The 24,889-nt window shown below is 33.8% G+C and overlaps 1 protein-coding gene and 1 long non-coding RNA gene across 3 annotated transcripts; one reads left to right on the top strand and one right to left on the bottom strand.

The window, feature by feature from the left end:
• Positions 1 to 663: 663 nt before the first annotated feature.
• Positions 664 to 7,529, bottom strand: LOC111988256 (sucrose transport protein SUC4). 2 transcript variants are annotated; one of them, XM_024020048.2, is made up of 5 exons: positions 6,490 to 7,526; positions 5,221 to 5,966; positions 4,812 to 4,875; positions 4,669 to 4,712; positions 664 to 942 (listed from the first exon to the last, which is right to left on the bottom strand). In XM_024020048.2, exons 1-5 carry the CDS (start codon positions 7,016 to 7,018, stop codon positions 784 to 786), a joined length of 1,542 nt encoding a protein of 513 aa, XP_023875816.1. In that variant the 5' UTR covers positions 7,019 to 7,526; the 3' UTR covers positions 664 to 783. The 2 variants fall into 2 exon arrangements, with proteins under 2 accessions (XP_023875816.1, XP_065634927.1); XM_065778855.1 differs by lacking the exon at positions 664 to 942 and adding an exon at positions 3,038 to 3,327 and having other exon boundaries at positions 6,490 to 7,529.
• Positions 7,530 to 18,673: 11,144 nt separating this feature from the next.
• LOC111988254 (uncharacterized) lies at positions 18,674 to 21,547 on the top strand. Its single transcript, XR_002880399.2, has 2 exons — positions 18,674 to 18,917; positions 21,243 to 21,547. It is a non-coding gene; the product is annotated as an uncharacterized LOC111988254 (long non-coding RNA).
• Positions 21,548 to 24,889: the final 3,342 nt, after the last annotated feature.

Here is a 24,889-nt window from a genome sequence, read left to right as displayed (position 1 = left end):
AGCCATAAAGCGACATCTCCACAAGGTGGGATGATTTTCATTGAAGAAAATTCTCCACTGACTGTAGATAACTTGTCTCACACAGAATAATGGTGACAGCTTTCAAGAATGTCCGAAAAATTATTGCTTTGAAAATGGCTTGTTTTCCATCATTAATTATATATGTAGAATTTCCACCATTGGCCATTGTAAATGGAGACACCATGCCTTCAGTCCGGACCTTTCTCACTACTTCAAACACAATTTATGAATGAGAAACAGTTCTCAAAGTTTCCAATACTTTCCAAAAGAAGAAGAAAAAAATGATCAGGGAATTTATGGTTCACTCTTTATCTCTATGTCAACAATCAATGAGATGAAAGTTTAGGCCATTCAAACTGCATGCCTTCTCTAATCTAGTGGGAGTAAGGAAAGGGACTGTTAGCTCTCTCCATGTAGCCCTTAAAAGCAAAAGTGAAAGAGCATATCAAGCAGTGACCAAATGACCCAATGAATAGTTTCATCATTAGCGTTGAGCATATTTCCCTCTCAACTTTTGGTTAAAATCAAGGAATGGTGCTTTCCTCCCCGGGGAAATAAGAAACTTCAAATATCTTAAAAAGATGGGGAAAATATACTGAGAAAAATGAAAGAAAGAAAGAAAAAGAAGTGAAATTTGCTGGATAAAGTGAACCTCAAGTAACTGTTTGTATTAATAAGTAAAAGTAACAATAGCTATCTACAAATTCTCACTACTGATTTAACTTGATAGAGATGTGAAAAAATTTGATACAACAAAATACCTCATATGAGGGCTCTGGGCTTCTGAGGACTAGATCGAGGAATAGCTAAGATGGCTATAAGTCCACTAGCTAAGGCTGCAACTGCTGCCACAGCGAAGGCTGGAGAATTTCCACCGCCAAATAGCTGATCCCATGGTCCACTTCCCAGGGACACCACCACCTGCTCTCAAAACAAAAACAAATCATGACTTAAAAGACTAAAGAATTATATAAAAAATCAGATGACATTCTACCAAAGCCATTTTGCTACAGAATTTTTATTCCTAGAATACATAAGTTCACTCAGAAACCTGGATATTAAATTTAAGACTAAATAACAGAAAAACAACAGTTAACAATAAGAGACCTAACTGCATGATCATTCTCAGATAGGGTAATTAAGTGCATGAACATATAGTTATGGATAAAACTATGTCACAATTGAACAAAGTTGGTTGCAAGATTTAACTGAATGCATTCCTTTCAAAAATTAACAGAAACATGAAAATCTATTTCTTTTCCCCAAGCATGATGCTGAGGTGAGATCGCACTGGGGATGCAAAGTAAGCCTGCATCTTCAGAACATTGCTATTACTATTACACTAACTCTTTTTATCTAGAGGATTCAAAGCATAAGCTTTTGTATATTGGCATCAGTCAAGCGAAGTGAGACATAAACACACAATTTTTGCAGCTTACCCAGAAGTTTCTCATGGGGTTGGCTGTTAAAACATATGTTGGCCTCTGATTTCAATAGCTTTTAGTGGAGAGAATTATAAGCTCTGAATGTAAATGAGGTTCTTTATGGCATGTGGAACAGATCAGGGTTCAGAAAGGACACCATTGACTTTCACTAAAAGGGGTGTCCAAATAAACAAGAATTAACATTGGCAAGTTCCCAAAAAGGTTTCATATGAATACAATTCACACAAACAAATGTTTTATGAAATTTTGATGGAACTTTTAACGGTTTACAAGCTGAAGACAAGCAGGAAGGCAAGAAAGCAAGCAACAGTAAAAGACCAAAAGTTAAAGAGGAGAGTAAAAACGACAGTAGTTCACAGGATTAAGTTCTTATGCTACAGGTTGTACTGTAGTATGTTAGTTTAATTGTATAACTCACATGTGCAGCACGCGTCTATCAGTTGTACAGGTATCTCCATGTAATTAGTATGGAATCAAGTTAGTTAGGTGATTAGCTTTAACAAATTCCTGTTTTTTTTTTTTTCCTCTCTCCTCTTTGTTTTGTCCCTATATAAACAGATCTGTAACCTTTTCTCATTAATTAATCATGAATATTCATTTTCATTCTTAGTTTTGATATGATATCAAAGCAACTCGAAAACACTTCCGTCTCTATGAGTTCAACTGCAATACCTAATTCTCAGAGTTCATCCATGGCGGATGAGACTTTGAATCCCTTGTTTTTGCAACATGGACAGAGCCTGGAGCCATCCTTGTTTCTCAGCCACTGCTTGGCGAGAAACCCCCCCCCCCCCCCCCCCACCCCAAACACACACATATTACATATATAATCCTAACATTTAGAGGTCAGGCCTTGGTGTGATGACAAGTGCCTTCCACCAAAAAGCAACAAGACACAAGTTTGAGTCCAAAAATCAGCTTCTCCAAAAAATTTGGGGTTAAGACTGCCAACCAATCTCCTCTTCCAAACCCCACAAATATAGAAACCTTGTACACCAGATACGAAATTTTATATAAGCCTAACATGTGAATTCCATGAACAAATAAATGAACTGGACTCTATTGAATGTTACAGCAAGCAGGTCAACAATGTACATTAACATTTATACATTTTAAATTCTCACGACCCTGCCCCCTTCCCTTCTCCCGACATGCAAGCCTCCCATTTGCCAAAGACGAGATATGGCCTAGCATGTGCATGACCAAAAAATAAAAAAAGCCTTTCCAGGATTTGATTCAACCTCACAAACAATCAAAACTCTAATAGCATGTTAGTTACTATCTGCTCCTAAAGCTTATGCTAAAACTTAAAATGGTAGGAAGTACACATAAAAAATATATATCAAGCTTACAAACAAACTAACACTAGCACTCTTCCTCACATTTAGCCCACCTAATAACACTGAATCAAATGCGAGATTCAAACGTGCACAACAAAAAGAAACTAACAGAATAAGGTCACTAGGACTTGAAACAAGGACCTTTTAGCCAAATAAAGCTCTGACAAGAATCACTACTTGAAAAAGCTTAAGACATCACAAAGAGAGCTGCTAATGTATTATATTATCAAGCACCACTATACTAACAGCCCCTTTCAAGTGTGGGCTAACTATGTTACCAAACTCACAAGCACACTAACACTAACAATCCCTTCAATTTGAACCTTGAACTTTAAGTTGAGAAGAAAAAAAAAATGCACCACCAAGTAATGCATAGAAAAGGCGCTTTTTTTTTCATACAATTTCATATTGGTCTTGAAGTCGGCCCCCCTAGAAAAGATTTCTTGTTCCGCCCCACTCTTCACGTCCAGGCCTCAAAATGTCACTGACTATGGGCTTTATATGTGCCAAAGCAGAAGAGACTAACAGAATGGGGCATCAATCAGTCCCAAAAGCTTAAACTAACAAAAATGAGTCCAACAATGTATATCAAGTATTAGGTGAAGAAAAGCACAACAAATGACACATGCTTGTCATGTGTACCTATCATGTTTATGTCACTTTGAAAAACAGAAAACTAATAGATGGACAAATAAAGCTAAGAAATGTAATAGTGCAAAAAACTCAATTTATCTGCTTCTATAGTTAAAGGTGGTTAAATGTTTTTGTGAAATATCATAAGTGGACCCTAAAATATCATAGCTTACAATGTGAATTAATAGAAGTTTCAAAAGAAAAAGGGAGTAAAAGACAGAAAGAAAATGGGAAATATAGACAGTTTTATTCACCTACATTACTTGATAATACAACGATTTAGGATTTGAATAACCAGTTATACAGATCTAGATAGAACTATCCAGCAGTATGCAGTGCTCTATCTGTTTTATTTTTATTTAATGCTTACTATCATACAGTGTCAATATCTAAGATCAAGTCATCACTTATTAGTTAATTCCAAACAAAGGAATGAAAATGGTATTCTTAATAACAAAGAAAAGAACCATATTCCTAATTAATCCAAAACTTCAAAAATTAAGTTAAAGCTTAGACATTTTCCTTTTATCATACGAGTATGAAAATCAAAAGACCAAAACCATCAAAAGACCACCCAAACATGAAGTGAGTGAAATCAACAAAATTTTGGTAATTGTTAAATTGCCAAATCCAGGACCTTCTTCACAAGTTACTATAATAATAGGAAACAAGAGATACTACAAGAATAAAGGTTGCACTTGATGAAATTGCATATCAATTTTTTCAATATAAAACACAAATTAATGATCTGAAATGTGGGAGAGAAAAACCTCATCCTTTTTGTCTTATATACACATTAGACAGAATCAGAGTAATAGAACCACAAACTTTTGCGAGCTAAGTAAGCACTGTCATACTTGAGTTGCCATCAAATCATATTGTATAGGACAAAGTTTACTTTCAAACTAGTTTGGGGGAAAATCCTCCAACCCACTATAGGTCGATTCAAACGACCATATACAGGTATCTTTAGTCACATGAATTATTTAGTATAAGTCGTGATTTAATACACATGAATGGTTTTATGAATCACCACATAATGGATTAGAGGAGATTCTTCCAAATTGGTTCTAAGGAAAACTTTGTTTTTGTCCTATTGCATCTATAGTATTTTCGTAATCAGAGAAGTGTAAAACAGCCTCTCTCAGGAATATGAAAAAATTGATTCCCATTTAGTTTAGTGGTGCCAGATATGGACAAACATTAAAGGAATGTAAGGGCAGCCATACCTGTGGGATCACTATTGCCAGATTCAAAACACCCATTGATAATCCTGCAATAACCAAGCATTAAGATAAGAACCCCACAGCCTGCACCTCCCAGAAAAATTTAGCAAGTATGCCAACTAAAAAAAAAAAAAAAAAATACCCACCTTGACCAAGTCCCAAAGATTCTATACGTGTGGATATCAAGGCATATGGAACACTGTAAGTGATCTGCAAAAGGCAATGCATATATTGAGCTCTTGCACAATGCATGCAGTGTCATCCTTTAATAACTCTATCAGCATCAGTTCTAACATATGTTTACATAGGCAAAAGGCAAAAGGCAAAACAATTATCCTAAAATGCAATATTTGGTCTAGAGGCCCTGCTCCAGAAATTTTGCATTGTTCTTCTTTGATGCCCCAAGACAGTTCATAACACAAAAAAGATCAGCTGAAGACTATAACAACTTGTGATCAAGGCCTTGCCATGAATAGGCCATGGCAAGGTTAAATTCATAATGCATGGAAAATGGTACTCCTATTCTCCTTTTATTCTTGAGTATGCATGACTTACCGACAAAGGAACACCAAGAATTGCAAAAATCACCAGTGCAGCTATTACAATGCCATTTGGAGGTAGAGCATTGTCTTCAAAGTCAAAACTCTTCACCACAAAGGCAACTACTAGCATTGCAAGAAAGCAGAGAGCCATGAGGATATTTGAAATCCCCCACACAAAACCGGCCCCCCACTTACTGCAGAGCTTCTCCATGAGCACCGAAGTTATTCCAAGAACAACTGAATTCAACATCAGACCAAACGAACCCATTCTAACTCCAATACTATAATTCTGCCCTTCATTAGGCTTGCCACCATAAATCTCTCGACCCATCCAATCTGTATCAAAAAGAAGAAATGGAAACCATCCAATCCAAGTCAAAGCAGTAACAAGCAGGATTATCCATATAGTCCCCGAAAAATATCTAAAAGTCCCAAACAGTTCCCAGAGGAAAGCTTCTTCGGCTTGACCTGACGTTCCTGGCCCATCTTCAGCAGAGGGAGTGGATCTATCGATCGAAACTAGTGGCACTTCCTGAGCTGCTGTAATGCTTATATATGTAGTAATTGCAATGAAAAAAATGTCGATAAAGAAAGCAGACTTGAGATTTGCACAATTAACAGTGCATGCAGTGGTATAAGTAAACGGCAAAATTTTGAACCAGCCACTATACGCTCCAGTTGCAAAGCCAAGAATATTACCAATAGCCATAAACAGAGAGAAATAGGCATTTGCCACTCGAGTCCTTCGATGATCCTTCCCTAGCATGACAAAAATTTAGCACAAGACAAATGTCAACTCTTATTTCTTCTTCATTCACACAATTTTACCCAGATGCTAAGCTAAGTTCTAACTGGTGTTTCTCAAAAGAATGTGCCATCACCGACTGGAAATATTTTATTTGTAAGGAAAAAAAAAAACTTTCAAGCAGAACATGCCCTATTCTAAGTAAATCTCACTAGGTTTATGATAGACAACTTCAGCAATACTAATCTACGTCTTCATTCACACAATTTATCTAGACAGCAAAATGTATATCAATAATACAAATGCACCCTAAGGGACATATTCGTCCATTGAAAAAATTAGTTCCAAGGAGCTCTAATAAATTAATATCAACTAAAAATTATAATAAATACAAAATCATTGCCAAGTTACTTCGCTTATATATTTTTTTTCTTTTTTGGAAAATAAAATTAAGTTCATTTAGGCAATTAGGAATTAATTTTTGCACTAAAGAATCGATTAATTAAGTGGTAAAAAAAAGAAAAATTTTGTGCAAACCTGTGAGATCAGCAAGCAGAGCTCTACAAGGACCTTGAGTCATATTATTAGCCACATCCAGAATCCAAAACCCGAAAACGAAAGCCCCCACCGCCCTCGGCCTAGAATCGCCGCGGTCCCCTAACAACCACCCTATGTCCGCCGAGTGTCCGATGATCAGAACCGCCACAACGATCGACAGAGCTCCGGCCAAGATGAACGGTCTCCGCCTCCCGAACCGGCTGGTGCTCCGGTCGCTCATGAGTCCGACCAGCGGCTGAACCAGCAGTCCCGAGAGCGGGCCGCAGAGCCATATCACGCTGGCCCACGCGTGCGGAATCCCGAGCTCCTGCACGTACGGCGTGAGCAGCGAGAGCTGCAGAGCCCAGCCGAATTGAATCCCGCACGCCACCGAAGCGACCCGGAGCAACCGCCGCAACGGAATCCGAGACGGTTGTCGAATCGGCGGTCGAGCCCTCGCTGCTCGGTGGTGTTGGTGGCGCTCCGGTTCAGGAATTACCGTTTGTTTGCCTCGCTCCGATCTCTCCATCTCTATTGAAAAAAAAAAATGAAAAGTAGAAATTCTGTTTTTGGTGTGTAACCGTTTATTTGAAGAAAAAAAAAACAGCGAGGGAAAAAGTGTGGCGGTATCGACGGAGCCGCGTTGTTTTTGTTTTTTCACTTCTCACAGACAGTCTGGAGCTATAAGACTGTGAGAGAGCTGTGTTTGTTATGAATAGAGGCTTAGACTTATTGCGCCATGAATTTACGGATCAAACCTGGTGTAGAATAGAAAATTTTGATAAAAACTATCTAAATTTCTGAACCGGGAAAAAAGGGGGGGTTTGGATATTTTTGGTCTGACAACATTTTTTTTTTTTTTTGTCAGGATATTTGTTACATGGAATGATCGAAGAAGGCTTTGGAGCTTGGAATTCTGATGAACCACTAAATTGCGCGCAGGATTTTTTTATTTAACTGACAATTTAGGCCCCCCATAATAAATAAGTACAATTCGAATAGTGTATTGAGCGTATATTGACAGTAGTGTTGTTTGTACTGGTGCTAAGATATGATTTGTGATGCTGGTACAGAGTAATGCCGACATATAAAATAGCCAGGGCGAAGCTACATGTTAGGGTGGGGCCTGGGGGGTCTTTCTACTTTTTTTTTTTTTTAATATAGAAATATTTAATATTTTAATAATTAATCCTTAAAAATGAGACTTAGCCCTCAATTATTTGAGTTAGTCTAATAATGTTCTTAAAAAAATTGTCTAATTTGTCTAGTAGTTATAGAGAACGTATTGTTTCTTAAATTTATTTTTTATGGTAAAATGTGTTTTTATATTTTTTAAAGTTTTGAATCATTTATGTCTTTGAACACTTCATTAATTCAATTGAAATTTTTTTACTCACAATGACAATTTGGTAACTTATATTGAAAATGAAAATTGTAAAGATTTTACTTTGGAAGATGGTGAAAAATTAATTTAATTTTATAAAATATTTAATTTTAAGGTTTCATTATGAAAGATACTAATTTTTTGTGTAGATATATATAGATACATGTGTTTGTGTATGTGTATAAAAGTTTGTATAGACTAATAAATTAACAACACAAATAAGCCCCCAAACAAAATTTTTTGGCTCCACCTCTTAAAATAGCATAACGTTAACCAAAAAAAAAAAAAAAAAAAAAGCATAACGCAATTTATCCACGTGTTGAGTAACTTTTTATTGAATTCTAATATTTTCAAATATATGTGGTGTGGATTTATATAAAGGGCCAAAATCCAATCAAGACTTGACAGTTGACATATAAGTATATGTGAATTTGAGTATGATAATGAGCGTGTCTCAGTATTTTTTTTTTTTTAAGAAAAATAAATGTGTTATATTTACAATATTTTTACAAAATTTACAATAAATTATAGATGATAAGCTGTTAGAAGTTATAATTTGAATTTACTACTTAAATTACTTTTTTACTTACCCGTAATAGGAGAAATTATAAGGCTCTCATTGTGGATAAATGATGTGGTCCACCATTTTAGTAAGACTCCCAATTATTTAAAATTATGGAGTTTTAAATAAAAATTAAATACTAATTCATCAATTTTAAATAGGTGGGAGATTTTTATTGAAATGATGGACAAATAACGTGATTCACCATAAAAACCGTATAATTTCTCTCATAATAATGAGTGATAACCTATCACTCATTATTTATTATAAAAATGTCGTCTTCATAACATTTTTTAAATAAAAAACTAAAAATATATATATATATATATGATTTTTTTTGTTGTTTTGTTGTTGTCAAAGGACACGTAAGTAACTGGCGTGTTACATGATGTTTCGCCACGGGAGCCTGGGAGGTTTGGCCCCGTTCGGCGGGCTTTTATTTTAAACATATGATTTTTATATTTAGCGTGAGGCTAATAATGGATCATGGTAGTACTTAATTACTCTTTAGAACTTTTAGTTTGCATGTGCTTTTTTCTGTTGGGGCGGTTAAAAGGTTCTAAAGTGCAGAGAGTTATTGGACAAAGGTATACTTAGAATTGCTTTCATTGTCGTTCTTAAGTCTTAACCAGTCGCATCTATTATTGTTAGATGCCGTGTGTTATCAGTGTGTCGGGATTTGCACTGCTCATATAAAATATCATTTTACAATTAGAGTGCGTGTTGTTTAGTAAGCTAGCTTTTAATCGTTAATGGGTATGCTGAGGACAATTATTAATTTTTAGTCATTTTAATACAACTTTGGAGGGAAATATAAAAAGTTATATAGAAAAAATCAATTACTTTTTTCTTTTTCAATTAAAGTTTCTAAAAATAAATTTTAAACCAATATTCTTAGTGCATTCGTCAACTTTTTAAATTAATTTTTAATTTTTATGTATAATTTTTTAAAATCTTACTTTTCTCATTTTTATAGAATTATATTTTAGCAAACTTCAGCAAAAAAAAAATAGATAAATTGTTCCCAAGCGGATTCTTAAGATACAATAGCCCTCTTGTTTATTCAAGCGTGAAATATTAAATTAGCTTCCACTCAAAATAAAAGGGCATGTTTAGAAATTTGTAAATTTTTCAGTTCCATATTTAGAACATGTTTGAAACAAGATTAATTGAATTTGATTCTTCACACAATAAACACAAAGTAAATTCCATTGTCTAGTGTAATTTATGTGGCAAGAGAAAACTCTCCTTGCAGTACCCATCGAATTTCGAAGCTATATATAGATGAGAAATACTATGTTCACAACACTTTCACAACAAATTCTAAATGACAAGTTGTTATTGGTGGAAAAAATAATAATAATTTTAGTGTTAACTATGATTTGTTGTGAAAATGTTGTGGAAGTAATATTTCTCTATAAAGATAGCAGGTAAGTGTATTTGTATTATTCAAGACATGTGTTTTATCATTCATGCTCCTTAATTGCTTCACATGTATATGTTTTGTTAAAAAGTTTTAACCTATGGCGTCCGCTTCTAGTGATAGTTTTTTTTTTTATTTATTATTATTAGACTAAGACATCAATTGGTTTTTGGTGTAGGTAAAAATTAAACCTCAAATCTCCCATTCAACCATGAAAGACTATATCGGTTAAGCTAATTAGAATCCACCTTCATATTTATATGTTGATTGAGGAAGAAGAAATAGAAAAATTTGTGCCTAGGTATATTGGTGCATATGGAAAGCTCAAATTTATCACATCGAGTAGATTGCGGGGATGCTTTAAATTGAGCTGTCCCATTTCAGCTCAAATTCAAAAGTAGGTTCCTATATTAGCATGTGAATGTGCAATAGAAAGCTTCTCTTTTAGGAAAAAGAACAATAATGGTGACACTATGGCCAAGCTTGTACCAGACCTCTGTTTATCTCCACGACGATATGACAATATATCAGCTTATTCACTTCCACACAAATATACATTAACACATACTAGGTTTGGGTTTAACGAGTAGAGTGTCACTATGATTACGCTTAACTGGAAGATGTAAACTCAGATCGTTATCCTCTACCCATTTTTTGGTTTATCAAAAATACACATTAACACATACCAAAAAAAAAATTATGCCTGAGTGGTCATCCAACTGAGGTTGTCTGTTGGTGGCTTCATAAAAGAGAAGCATTTTGTAAAATCTCTATTATGTTTTCAATTAGTTCAATGGGTAATTATGTTTAAATGTTTTTCTTCTGTACCTTCTTGCTTTTATTTTCCTCTTCTTTCTCTTTCTTTCTTGTTCTTGTTCTTTGCTTCCTTTTTTTTTAAGAAAGGGAGGGATTGTTTGTAACGGTTTTTTTTTTTTTTTATAAGAAACAAACAAGAGAGAGAGAAAATGATTTTTTTTTTGGATAAGAGAGAGAAAATGATTTTAACACAAAAACATATTACAAATTTCAATCAAAAGTTATTATAACTTTTAAGATGTTGAGGCAAATTATATTATACATAATATGCTCTTTTAAGCCATGTATGACAATTATTATTATTATTTTTTATTTTTTTTTTATTTTTTTAAGAAACAAACACAGAAATGATGTTACTTAATAGGGAAGTTAATATATGGGATACAGGGTGGAACTACAAGTCTAAAACATCAATCATGAACCAGCAATAGTACTCCTCATATACAAAACGTGACCAAAATGCAAACCTCGTACATACAGACACATTGCTACAGAAACGAAAAATACACAGGCAAATGGGACCAGTGATCCAGCCAATTCCAAAATGAAAAGAACGGCATCACTTTATTTGTTGAGTGCTCATATCAAAGTTTAGGTAATGTGGTACCCCTTGTTGAGTGCTAACGAATAATGACGACCCCATCGTGATCAATCAACACAGAATGCCTGCTAAGGCTTGTCGCTTCCGATACAAGTTAAGCATAATAGTTCTTTTTTCTTTTTTTTCTTCTTTTTTTATGTATAATAAATAAACAAATATATTGCAAAAGAAGAAAGGCCTCATGGGACCATCCCATTTCACTCATAAGAGGAAAAGGATTGCAAGGGCCGGTGGAACAGCCTAAGATGCTAAAATAAGAGTGACAAAAATTCAAAAAAACTAAGGTAGTAAGCAGCTTTTTAATATCAGGAATGACAGCGACTATTTCTCAATGAACTTCATTTGAGTCATTATGAATTGAAAAGACCACTACTTGAGAATCTATATTAGAAAATTACATGGAGAAGGTCTTGCTGCAATGGTTCAGAATGCTAGAAGAGTTGCTTTTGATTCCACCCATAAAACACAGACTGGAACATTAAAATCAATCCATACAAGGGAGATCTTGATTTTATGCAAGCAAGCATTAGGGAGTGGTAATCCATTTAGGATGAGAATTCATTTACTGCAAAAATGCATAAACACCTCATGGGGGTTTGGGTTAATAGCAAACTGACTCTTTGAGCTTTCAACTTTTTTGTATAACTCGGTGATGTATCCATATTCAGCGACGATAAAAAATAACGTGACCATTAAATGATACCCAACAATTGATCTGCACCAAATAAAACACATATAACAATAAGGACAAAATTTAGATATAGTATCTTAAGTGTTGTTTCTTAGGTTCTTCTTTTAAGATTTATCCATGTGGCTATTTAACTAAAAAATACACTTTCATCCTATAAAAAAAAATCCATATGGCAGAATTTTAAAAATGAAATTTAAGGAATAGCACCTATATACTGTATCTAAGTCGTGCTTTAATAATAAAATAAAAAAGATTTGTTTCTTTTATTGTTATCTGTGTTTCATTTTTAGTGAGAATCAAATGTTTGGTGTCATTTGATGATTACGTGAGTTTTTCCATTTAGTTTCATGAATATGAAAACTTCAACAAGTTATAAGAAAAAATCGAAACTCGAAAGCCCAAGGACCAGTATGCAACTGACCCAAACCCCAATGAGAGTTTATACATTTTGGTCTTTATTTGCAATTCAAAAGAATCCTAAACCATTAGAGCATCTACAGCCGGTTTCCATTCTCATCTTATTTTACCATCCCAAAAAATAACTTTATCAATTATCCCATACCATTTTACAATACACCCAACATCCCAAAACTCTATTTTCCTCTTCTACTCATTAAAATAATATATCTACCTAATAAAATATATTTTTTCTTTTTTTCTTTTTTCTCAATTTTCTCCCCCACACGTGTACCTTCCAGAATCCTCCTTTACTTTACTTTTCACCTTCTAAAAAAACCATCCTAGTTCTTCATTGAAAGCAAGATCGACCCATTTTGCGTCGAAGTTGAAGCATCATTCAACAATTTATTGCTGGTACGCAACGAAGTTTCATGGTTTTTGGAGCCCATAAAGTTTTGTGAGTATTTCATCTGCAATCCATTTATCAAACAATGGCTACCCTCCCTCCGATCTCCACCACCCACCGATCTACCACCACAACACAGTAACCCATAATCAACTGTCAACACCAGAGAAAAAAAAAAAAAAAAAACAATCCCAGGTAGCAACTAAACAAACAATCGCCACCACGCCACCACTACCCTTGGCACAACAAAAATCCACCGGAACCAAAAACCAAAAAAAAAAAAAAAACAAAACAAAATAAAACCCACCAAACCCAGAAACCAGCCACCATATAATCCACCAAACCCAGCAAACCAATCAACCAAACGCCGGCCACCAAACCTAGAAACCGACCACCATGTCAACACCACCAAACCCACCAAACACCGGTCTCCATGCCAATTTCCACATCAGTCTCCACGCCGATCTTGACTGCGCTGACCTCCAACCACCACGCCCATCTCAGCCTCGCCACCACGCCGATCCGGCGTGAGCTCCGATCTGGCAGACTCAACTGAGAGAAGCGAGAGAGAGGGGATGAGAAAGAGAGAAGGAGGAGAGAGAAAAGATACAGGAAAAATGAGAAAGGAGAGAGAAATAACAATATAAAACGTGTTCTGGGCATTAAAAAATTATTTTTTTTATAACATTCAGCTACAATACCATCTTACATTTGAGATGGTACTGTAGCTAAATCTCAAAAAAAATTTGATTTTTCGCATATAGCCTTTCAATTGTGGATCAATTTTTGGGCCTGTATGCCAAATGTACTTAACATTTGACATATAACAGGCCCATTGTGGATGCTCTTATAAATGGGATAGTGGAAATATAAAAGTTTTTCTATTCTATTTTCCGTTGTCCTCACCTGTAAATCTGTAATGCCACTCATACCAAAGTTCTCATGTTAACTCCATGAGCTATCATGCCAACACTGTCACGCTATTGTTACCTAGTCAATAATCATTAGCCATTTTGAACGATCGTTAAACGATGACTGCTAATGGTTGATTAACTGTTGAACTTTTTCCAGTTACCATTTTTCATGATCTTCCTCACATCTAATTGATCTAACCTACTCATATTTTCTTTAACTATCTTCTCTCTTGTTGGACTGAAGGCATAATAGTGATGTTGATTGAGACATTCCTTAGTCCCTACTTCTCAAGCAGACAATGATGAATATGAAGATGGAGATAGCTGCGATAACAATGGCTAGAATTAACCAGTGAAAATTGAGGTTGACAACAATTTTTAGAATTAACTAGTGGGGATGGAGGTTGACGATGATGTGAAATTTTCTATTTTTATAATTCAATAGTACAATTAGGGAGGGGGATTTGAATATTTGATATTTCTAACAGAAGTATCAAGAGGTGTCAGATTGCTAGTAGAGTTACACAACTTTTAGTGGTGATATTTTATTTTTTATTTATTTAAACAAAGATAGTTTCATTTCATTAAACTAAAAGAGAGAATTACATATGATTGTAATTGTTTTCATGGAAAATCTGGTGATGGTATTTTATTATTGAACCATTATGAAAATGACATATTTACCCATTGCAGGTAATATGGTCCAACAAATAACTATTAATTAAAAAAAAAAAGTTTAGCTTCAAACATATTTGAAGTTTAGTTACATGAATTTTTTAATAAATTATACGATTTGTTTAAATAATACATATAGATAATCATTCAGTTCTTTCTTTAAAAAAAAAAAGAGGATAATCATACAGTTTTGCAATGTAACGGGTGGAAAAGATAGCCCGAGCAACTACCGCGTACTGCTTATCCAATATGAAATAGCCCAACAACAACAATTTTAGCCCATTGGTTACTAAAATCAGTCTAGCACTCTCCAAGTTGGGCATGCTACAAGCAACATTATCGATCCGCTTCTCTCCCATATTGGCAAATCATAAAATAACTGTAGCATCTTTCTCCATGAAGCCCAAAGAGAAAAATAGATAAATAGGCTTGCAGCCCTGCAGTTGTCCCTTAACGATAAGAACTTCGTGAACTACAACAAGCGAGTACTTGGGCCTTAAGTTACTTACTCAGCCAGGAAAAAAATATATTAAAAGCTCATATACTTCCAATGCGGCCCTTAAATCCAGACCCAGCATCTTCCCAAAAAAAAAAAAATTCCAGACCCAGCAAAAGAAAAGAACAAAGGTAATATTCAGGAATATAAACAAAGTATCGGTATTTTATTCAAAAATAAAAACAATAAAAAATGTCCGTTTGAACGGAAAACATTTTTTAAGGAAAATTTGATGATTTTTCTAACATTTGGTAGCATCAGAAAATTTGGGTAAAAAGTATGACGGTAAAAAAGCTGAGCCGAGTTGAGTATTTAAAGTTCAAATTTGTTTAATTAATTTTATTTCAAATTTGAGCTGAGCTTGAGCTCATGACCAAACAAGATTACGTGTTTAAGTTTGGCTCGTTTTTTTGTCGAACAAGCTCAATTTGTGCACAAGCTACTTGATTAACTTCTCTATTTATTTTTTCTTGAATATAGTAAACCGTGACTATAATTTCTAACTCCTTTACAAATCTATGAATATTATTACAAATGAACTGTTTATATTACCAATAAACTACAAGTACGAGCTTGATATTATATGAACCCAATTACAAACCTACACAATCCATTCTCATGTTTATATAAGTATATTTTTGAAAATGTATATATATATATATATATATTCTATCCTATATTTTCATGGACATATTATTATGTTTGAACTTGATTTGTTTAATAATCAAGCCTTAATTTGTGTTTGACCTTAATTTGTTTGTTAGCATGAACAAGCTTTTTCTCCAACTGAGCTCGAGCTATTTATAAACACCTTAGTTTATTTACAACTCTAGTAAAAAGAAACTTAAAAATTGGTCAATGGATAACCTTAATAAAAATTTGACATATTTTCAAATTTTGTTTTCCACTTTTATTTCATGAAAAATAATCTTTGTCCTTTCATGTTTGAATTATACCCAAAAAAAAAAAAAATGTTACTCTACTATTTTTTTTTTCTCATATATACGAACTTTTAAAATCCATTTCCAAGGTAGACAATTTTTCATAAAATGACTTATTTTCCAGATCCTTCTAAAATGATATGGGCTAATTTTTTGAGGTGGACAGTTTTTTATTCATAAAATTACATATATTCCAGAACTTTCTAAAATGATATGAGCGTCTGTAGCACAACATTGTGACAACAAGAGAGGTAGCTAGCAGCAAGCCTACAATCTCGAGGCCGAATCGGGAGGTTTCTTTTTGAAGCATCCTGGGCCCTGGGGTTCCACTACCATCTTCAATTCGACCTTACAGACTATGCAAAAGTCATTCATGAAACCTCTCACAAAAATTTAAACTAACAAATTTAGACCCTATCTTACCAATGAAGCCAATCCAACACAACCTTATGTGATTATATTAATATCAGATTTCACTTTGTATGCCTTCGCAACAAAGTAATTCAGTCCCAATGGAACTATATAAAGTATAAACGTCTCTTGCGTGCCCAAAATCTGCCTCAACAGAGATGGCTGATCATCAGAACCCATCTGAAGAGAACTTTGTGACCTTCTTCGAAGGCTGGCTTGTTCGCCAACAAAGCTTCCTCGAACAGCTTCTCCACTCAATTTCATCGGACACCACAAACCAACAAACAAGCTTGATTCAGCAAGTCCTAGCTCATTCCCAAGAAATACTATGAAGAGAAAGCCAAAATAGCTAGAAATGATGTATTTCTTCTTTTCTGTCCTCCATGGTTGAGTTCATTCGAGCGAAGCTAGCTTTGGGTTGTGGGGTACAAACCTTTCTTTGGTTTTCCAAATAGTTGATGGTGCAGTTAAGGACTTAATGGCGGATCAAACACTAGGAATGGAAGAAGTGAAAGCTGAGACAGGGAAGAAAGAGAGAGAGCTGACGGAGACATTGGTGAGGCTTCAAGAAAGCGTGGCGGCGCCGCCAATGTTGGCGTTGGCAAGGCGGGTTGGGAGGCTTATGGATGGTGAAATATCTAGCTTGGACTCAGCAATTGAGGCACTGAAGACAGCGATGCTGCAAGTGATAGAAGGTGCTGACTCGCTTCGCAAATCCACTGAGTAAAGTGGTGGGGATACTTAGTCCGATTCAGATTGTTAAGTTTTTGGCCACAGCTGCTGAGTTTCATCTTCAAACGAGAAGGTGGGGTTTGCTAATGGACTCGCAAAGAGCAACAACTGGCTTGGTGTGAGATCAATGAGAAGGGAGGGTTTAGTCAGTAGTGTCTGTCTACTCTGTGTTTGATTGTTTTTTTTAGGCAAGTAAAAAAAGGCGTCTTTGATATGAACTCATTGACAATAATGAGTAATAAAGAGTATATTATCGAAATCTTGATAGGGCTACCATCATGGGTACAGTGCATTCGTTGAAGAGCCGCACCCATATCAAATTATCGATCACCCCGTGACATATGAGAGTAGTTGGTAGACTAAGTTTAAGTGGGAGAGAAACAGAGTAACTGTGGTAGTTACTTTATTAGCATCAATAATGTATCATAGTATGCTAGAGTTGTAACGTAGTGTGTTAAGGGTGATAGGTCAGTTGGCCAATTATCTTCCTAAAGGAATAAGATATGTCCAAACTTAACTCAAGACTCAAGAACGTGTCTATCTCTTTAGCCAAAAAATAAGAAATAAGTTCTTCATCTCTTATTCAGTTTACTCTTGAAGCTAGTGCCTAGTTTAATACTTTAATAGTAACACAATTTTAGCTCAAAAGATAAAATAAAACGTAACCTGATCTATCTTCCTTTCTGTTGGATTAGTGGTAATTCAAAGTTCCAAACAAGGCTACTTTCTGATAAAGTATCTCATGCACCGGGCACATTTAGTGGCGGTGCCACGTTCAGTCCAGGGTGTTCTCAAGAACACCCTGACTTGAGAATTTTTTTTTTATATATAATAATTAAAAAAAAAATTATTTGTTTACCCTTTAAAAAAAATAGGAACACCCTCAAATAAAAAATAAAAAATAAAGTTATTTGTTCTACTTTCAAGCCAAAAAAAAAAAAAAAACCCAAAAAAAAAAAATTTGAACTAAAATCTGAAGAAAAAAAAATTGTAATTGAGCAAGCCCACAAGGGAAAAAAAGCCCAACATCAATCTTAAACAACAAATGGTAAAGTAAACCCAATCTAAAGAAAAAAAAACAAAGTAAAGCAAACCCAACAGATTACAGATGGTAGCGAACCCACGGATTCTCAAAAAAAAAAAAAAAAAAAAAAAAAAAAACCCAATATACTGAAATCAAAAACCAACAAACGGCACAACCAAACACTAATAGATGTTGAGAGAAAGAAAGAAACCTAACCTAAAGAAAAAGAAAAAGAAAAAAAAAACCCAATATACTGAAATTAGAAACCCACGGACGACAACAACCAACGGACGAAGATCGAGCCTCAAACTCGAGCTCCAGAACAGCAAAACACATCGGATTGGTGATCAGTCTTCCTCGCCTCGACATTCTGCTTGACAGCACCGCCCCTTAGCCTCAGGCCTCCCTACTCCCTCAACCTTAAGGGATTTTATCTTTACACTTAACTTCTCTCTCTTTTTCTCTCTTACACATACGAGTTATTTGACCCACTATAGTGTCCTCACTTTCAGTACAATCTGTGATGCTAAAAGTAACAGCGTATAAAGACCAATTGAATTTTTCTTAATATATGTTATAACCATATATATATATATTTCTTTGCTGGGGTATTCTGTAGTAACCTTATGTATTTTAGTGGGTATGGTACCCACCGAAATCTTGACCATCAAAATTAATGGTTTTTAATCTTGACCATTTATTCAATTTAATGAGATACCAGTTACCAGTAAGACAAGTTAGCATATAAAAGCAAAATAATAGACCTAGCTCTTATCAGTTCTCTCTCGCGTCCTCCCAATCTCAATTGATCTTCTTCTCAAAAAATAAATCTCAGCTGCGAAAAAGTGCTTGCTTGATTCGTTCTGAGAAAATTGCTCTTGCTTTTTCTCTCTTGTGTGCTCTTCGTACGTCAATCTCCTTTCCGTAACCTGTCAATTTACTCACGAGTGAAGGTAAGGATAAAAAGAAAAAAAACCTAATTTCACTCACCTCTATTTTGTTTCCCCTCTTTCTTCATTAGTTTTTCAGCGAATCCATTTGAAAAAAAATATAGTTTTTTTCTCTTTTTTTTCTTTTTGAACTCAACATTGAGTAGTTCTAAGTGGACTAGACCTTGTGAAAAATTCAATTGCTTTTGTTTTGGTGGGTTCATTTTGAAACCATCCTAATTGGATTGAACAGAAAAATTTGTAGTCATACCATTCAATTACTTTGTTTTGGTCGATTAAATTTTGAAACAATCCTAACTGGACTGAACTGGATACCTTGATAAAATTCTACCCCATTTATCAGTTATTACTAGGAAACTACCCTCTTAATCCATGGGTGTAACCAGAGACAAATCCTTTATGAATGAATTTATTAAATATGTTAAATTCTTTGCTTATTCTGTGTATTGCTATTGCTTCTGTAAAATGAGTCCAAACACTTATAACATGTTCTTTTAAAAGTAATTACTAATTTTAATAACTCAGGTTATCAATATGAATACTTTCCTATTTGTTTTCTTTTCAGTGTCATCTTTTGCTAGGATTGATTTATCAGATTATTAAGATCAAAATTATACACATAAGTTATCTTTTCCAAATGATGAAGTCTAAATTTGTGATGTTATATGGATATAAAAGTGAACTATGGTTATCTAGTGAAACCTATAAGGCTATGGATCAATTGGGTTTGTATTTATAAATCATCTGTAATTAGGGAATCAATTACACAACTGGTTAATGAGCCCTGCTATACTGCAGAAACCTATTGTCTAACTGTGATCTTAAGTTTCATTGTGAGCCATATTTAGTTTAGAGTTGGTTGAGGTAACCTTGCTGTAAGTCTTTGTATTTCTATTGAAACCTACTGTCCAGTTGAACTATTAGTTTCACTATGAGTCTTTATTAGGTAAGGTGAGTTGTAAACTCTGTTTTGTAATTATTTTTGGACATGTTGTTCATTGTACTTGTTGTTTTGGTCTTAACTTATACAGTACAATTGTTTTGTGTAAAGGATTAAATTTTAAATGTTGTATTTTAATATATTCACTTCTTGCAGTTTCTTGTCAATTTGCTTGTAACAGAATGTTGCTAGCAGCTTCTGCTTTGATGTAATTGGCTTTGTAATTATGCTATTTCCATAAAATCCAAACATTTCTCAGGAAAAAAAAAAAAGAAAAAGAATTTGTTGTTGTTTATTCCTGCATATGCATTTGGTTCATAATCATGATACATGGTTCCCTTGTGAGCTTTTGTCATTAATTTTTATGGTTGTATCAGTTTGACAAATTGAGAAGAAATATCACTTCTTGATGAATCATCTATGCCTTCAACAATTGGAGTCCTGTTAATTGTATTATTGGACTTCATATTTTTTAGGATCTATTTGAACTCTAAGTACTAGGAAGTTGACATGCATCACATTTAGCCAATATCTATATGCTGTCTGATTTAATTATTTAGCTGTACAAATCATACTTATGAAAATAAATTATATAACAATACAAATCAAGCTTAAGCTATTGCTGCCAAAGTGACAACATCATTTAGTTCATTGATTATGATGAGTCATAGTCATCAACAACTATTCCCCACCAGCAATCGTTTTTAATAAGTAAAAAACAAACAAAATATCATTTAAGCAAGGACCGGACCTTACTTGATTCTATTCCTGTCATTTAAATTGCATTAGTTAGTTGTATGCTATTTTTTTCATGGCTTCTTTACGTTAGATTGGTCAAAAAGGTGACATCGGCCATTGGTATGTAGCCTTAACTCTTAAGTTTAAGTCCAAAAATTTAAGTGTATGCTCTTATTCCTATTGTCATGTTTATCAGATACACCTCTACCATGTCGTAGGTGCTGGCAATGGTAGGCATGGGAGTTATCATGGCTTCAGGTTACTAGAGTGGCATAAATATCTTAGGGGACTGAATACCTTATTACTGTGTCGTAGCTGCTTGATTATTTCATTGAGTCATTCATGTAATTATACTATTAATTTTGTTAACTTGCTAGTGGACATGTTGATTATTAGCTTTGCACATTCAAATTTGTATTGTTGAGTTTTCAAACATTATTATGTAAACGCAAAGTAACATTGTTATATAGAAACTTGTGCGCTTGCTGTGAAGCTTTGAATTGCTTGATTTTAACTTAACCTTGGAGTGTTTATAATCTTAAATATATTTTATTCTGATGCTGCTTTTGGAAATGCATAGAAAATACTTGTGAAATTATATGTTATAAATTTTGAAGTGATGTTAAACTATTAATTTGCATGTTGTGCAGTTGTAAGGGTGATTTGTCAGATTGAAAAATGCTCCATGCCTCTATTGGACCCATGGAACGACAAGTCAAGGAGTTCTTCCATTGGATTGTGCCCTGCCAAACCCAAACTATCACAGTCTCGCCTACGCCATATCTGATTAATAACTGTTTTCAATTCCAATGTTAAACCAAGACATTGTTGCTATAGTATAGCCATAACATTGTTTTTGCATTTTATTGTTGCTATTGTATAATCGAATCACTTAGCAAGTTGTTGCATCTTTATGTTTTTTATTATTAATTTTGGAAGTTAAAAAATGTGTTTAGTCTTTTTTTTTTCTTTTTTTCTTTTTTAATTTAAGGTTTTATGAGTATATCTGTTATTTGGAGGTTTAAGGGATAGTTTGATAATTTTTCAGTCATTTTATATGTTAATGAGGGAATTTTGGTCATATTCAAGGCCTTGTGGTACTTTTTTTTTTTTTTTTTTCATTTCATAGATTTTAGGACTATTTTTGAACATCTGTAATTTCCATGGTATTTTTGTAAATTCTAAGGTTTGTGCTTATTTTGGGACAATTCACTGTTAAAATTTTAATTATTACTAAAAAAACCAAATATTAGAATGTTTGGTTCTTAGTTTCTTTATATTTAGTTCCTAAAGAATTGTATCATATATAAAGTGTTTTTGGCAAGCATGTAAGACATATTGAAAGTTTAGAGTGATTTCATCAAAGCCCATTGCACTCAAAAGTTGTGCAAGATCGTGAATCATTTTCTTTATCATCTTTATTTAATTTCTCTTATTTGCTTAAGGACAATTTTTTTGAAATAGAACGATGAAACATATTTTGAACCATTTGCCCTTTAAGCTCGTTATAGAAAAATAAATAATCCCTATGAATTAGTCTTTGACTCTCTCTATGCTTCTCTCTTTGGTCTCTACACTTCTTCTCTCTATAAGCATATTCCCTGTCTACTTCTTCTCTTCCAAAGCCACGACTACTAAACAAAACCCTAAGCAAGACCCACAAAAGAAGAAACAAAGTATTTCAATTCTGGTTGCTCTCAGCTTTGGTGACGGAGAGGTTTTTACGCTAAGTTCTTTAGTTTTCCTCTTTAGTCAAATGTGATATTGGCACTACTTAATATGATAATGAAACCATCATACGTGAGAAAAAAGATAGGGAAGCCATCAAATGTAATAAAAGTACTGTCACATATGATGTTGATACTACCTAATGTGACAATGGAATTGTCAAACGTATGGGAAAAAAAAAGGATGCCATTGAATGTGAAAAAGAATAAGGGTATTTTGGTCATTTTCTATGTTTCAAGATATTTTCAATAATTTTTTTTTAGGTTTCAGGGTCATTTCGGTCATTTTTTTTAATATTCTAAGGGTATTTTGATCATTTTTTAAGTTCTAAGGGTATTCCAATCTTTTTAGAGGGTTTTGGGGGTATTTCAGTCATTTTCTAGGTTTCAAGTGCATTACAGTAATATTACGTTACATTACGCCGTAATATTACATTATTGTAATCTCAATACAACAATACAACATTACATTGATTGTAAATGTGATAAGATTTAGATGATGTGATATATTTTGTAATTTTTAAATTATGGTAATATTAGAAAAAATAAAATACACCAAAATCTTAATGTTACATCATCATAATATGAATCATATCAAGGACACATTAGAGCGAACCAAACACCCCCTAAGGGTATTTCAGTTACTTTTTACGTTACAAGGTCATTTAAGTAATTTTTTAGGTTTCAAGGTCATTTCGATCATTTTTTTAGGTTTTAGGTGCTTTATAGTCATTTTTTAGATTCCAAGGGTATTTAAGTCACTTTCTTAAGTATAGGGTTATTTCAGTTATTTTTTAGGTTTCAAGGTCATTTACGTCTTTTTTTAGGTTGTAAGGGTATTTCAATCATTTTTTTTTTAGGTTTTAAGGATATTTCGGTCGTTTTATAGGTTTTAAGGGTATTTCAGTCATTTTTTAGGATTTAAGGGTATCCTAGAAATGATGTTGGTACTACTTCATGTGAAAATGGAACCATCAAATGTGAGGAAAAAAAAAAAGAATCACCAAATGTAACAAAAGTACTGTAAAATGTGATGTTGGAACTGCATACTGTAAGGATGGAATTGTCAAATGTGAGAAAAAATAAGGGAACCACCAAATGTGACAAAAGAACTATCACATGTGACGTTGGAACTGCACAATGTGAGGATGGAACCATCAAATTTGAGGAAAAAAAAGAATCATTATATGTGACAAAAGAACTATCAAATTTGATATTGGAACTGCACAATATGATAATGGAACCATCAAATTTGCGAAACAAATAAAGGAACCACTAAATGTAACAAAAGAATTGTCAAATGTAATGTTGAAATTGCACAATGTGAGATTTGAACCGTTAAATGTAAGAAAAAAAAATAAGGGAACCACCGAATGTGACAAAAGAATTGTCAAAAGTGATGTTGAAATTGCACAATGTGAGAAAAGAACTGTCACATGTAATATTGGAACTGCACAATGTGAGGATAAAACTGTCAAATGTGAGAAAAAAATAAGGGAACCACCGAATGTAACAAAAGAACTATCACGTGTAATGTTAGAACTACACAATGTGAGGATGAAACTGTCAAATGTGAGAAAAACGTAAGGGAACCAACGAATGTGACAAAAGAACTGTCACATGTGACAAAAATAAAGTAGATTTGATATTTATATTGTTTAATATGACGATGGAACCATCAAATTTGAGAAAAAAATAAATAAAAGAACCACTATATGTGACAAAAGAACAATATGTGATATTGGAACTGCATAATGTGATAATAAAACCGTCAAATGTGAGAAAAAAATAAGAGAACCACCAAATGTGACAAAAAGAATTGTCAAATGTAATGTCTAAACTGCATAATGTAAAGATGAAATCGTCAAATATGCGACAAAAAGTAAGGGAACCACCAAATGTGAGAAAAGAACTGTCACATGTGATGTTAGAACTTCATAATATGAGAATGAAACTATCAAATGTGAGAAAAAAATAAGGGAACCACCAAATGTGAGAAAAGAACTGTCAGATGTGATGTTGGAACTGCATAATGTGAAGATAAAACCGTCAAATATGAGAAAAAAGTAAGGAAACAATTAAATGTGACAAAAGAACTATTACATGTGATGTTGGAACTGCACAATGTAACAATGGAATCGTCAAATGGGAAAAAAAAGAAAAGGAAACCACCAAATGTGACAAAAGAACTGTCACATGTGATATTGGAACTACACAATGTGATGATGAAACTGTCAAATGTGAGAAAAACGTAAGGGAACCATCGAATGTGACAAAAGAACTGTCACATGTGACAAAAATAGAGTAGATTTGATATTGATATTGTTTAATATGACAATGGAACCATCAAATTTGAGAAAAAAATAAATAAAGGAACCACTATATGTGACAAAAGAACAATATGTAATATTGGAACTGCATAATGTGATAATGGAACCGTCAAATATGAGAAAAAAAAATAAGGGAACCACCGAATGTGACAAAAAGAATTGTCAAATGTAATGTTTAAACTGCATAATATAAAGAAGAAATAGTCAAATATGCGACAAAAAGTAAGGGAACCACCAAAT

Source organism: Quercus suber, unplaced genomic scaffold (assembly GCF_002906115.3).
Source record: "Quercus suber isolate HL8 unplaced genomic scaffold, Cork oak 2.0 scaffold_192, whole genome shotgun sequence".
Classification (NCBI taxonomy): domain Eukaryota; kingdom Viridiplantae; phylum Streptophyta; class Magnoliopsida; order Fagales; family Fagaceae; genus Quercus; species Quercus suber.
Note: the sequence above shows the minus strand (reverse complement) of the source record. Positions and strands in the feature narration are given on the sequence as shown.

Bases quoted from the DNA above. Each gene is read 5' to 3' on its own strand.
- LOC111988256 (XM_024020048.2), bottom strand. From the start codon at position 7,018: ATGGAGAGATCGGAGCGAGGCAAACAAACGGTAATTCCTGAACCGGAG. The intron at 4,876-5,220 runs GTAAGTCATGCA...TGCCTTTTGCAG, and splicing joins TTCTTGGTGTTCCTTTGTCG to ATCACTTACAGTGTTCCATA. The intron at 4,713-4,811 runs GTGGGTATTTTT...TGGTTATTGCAG, and splicing joins ATCTTTGGGACTTGGTCAAG to GATTATCAATGGGTGTTTTG.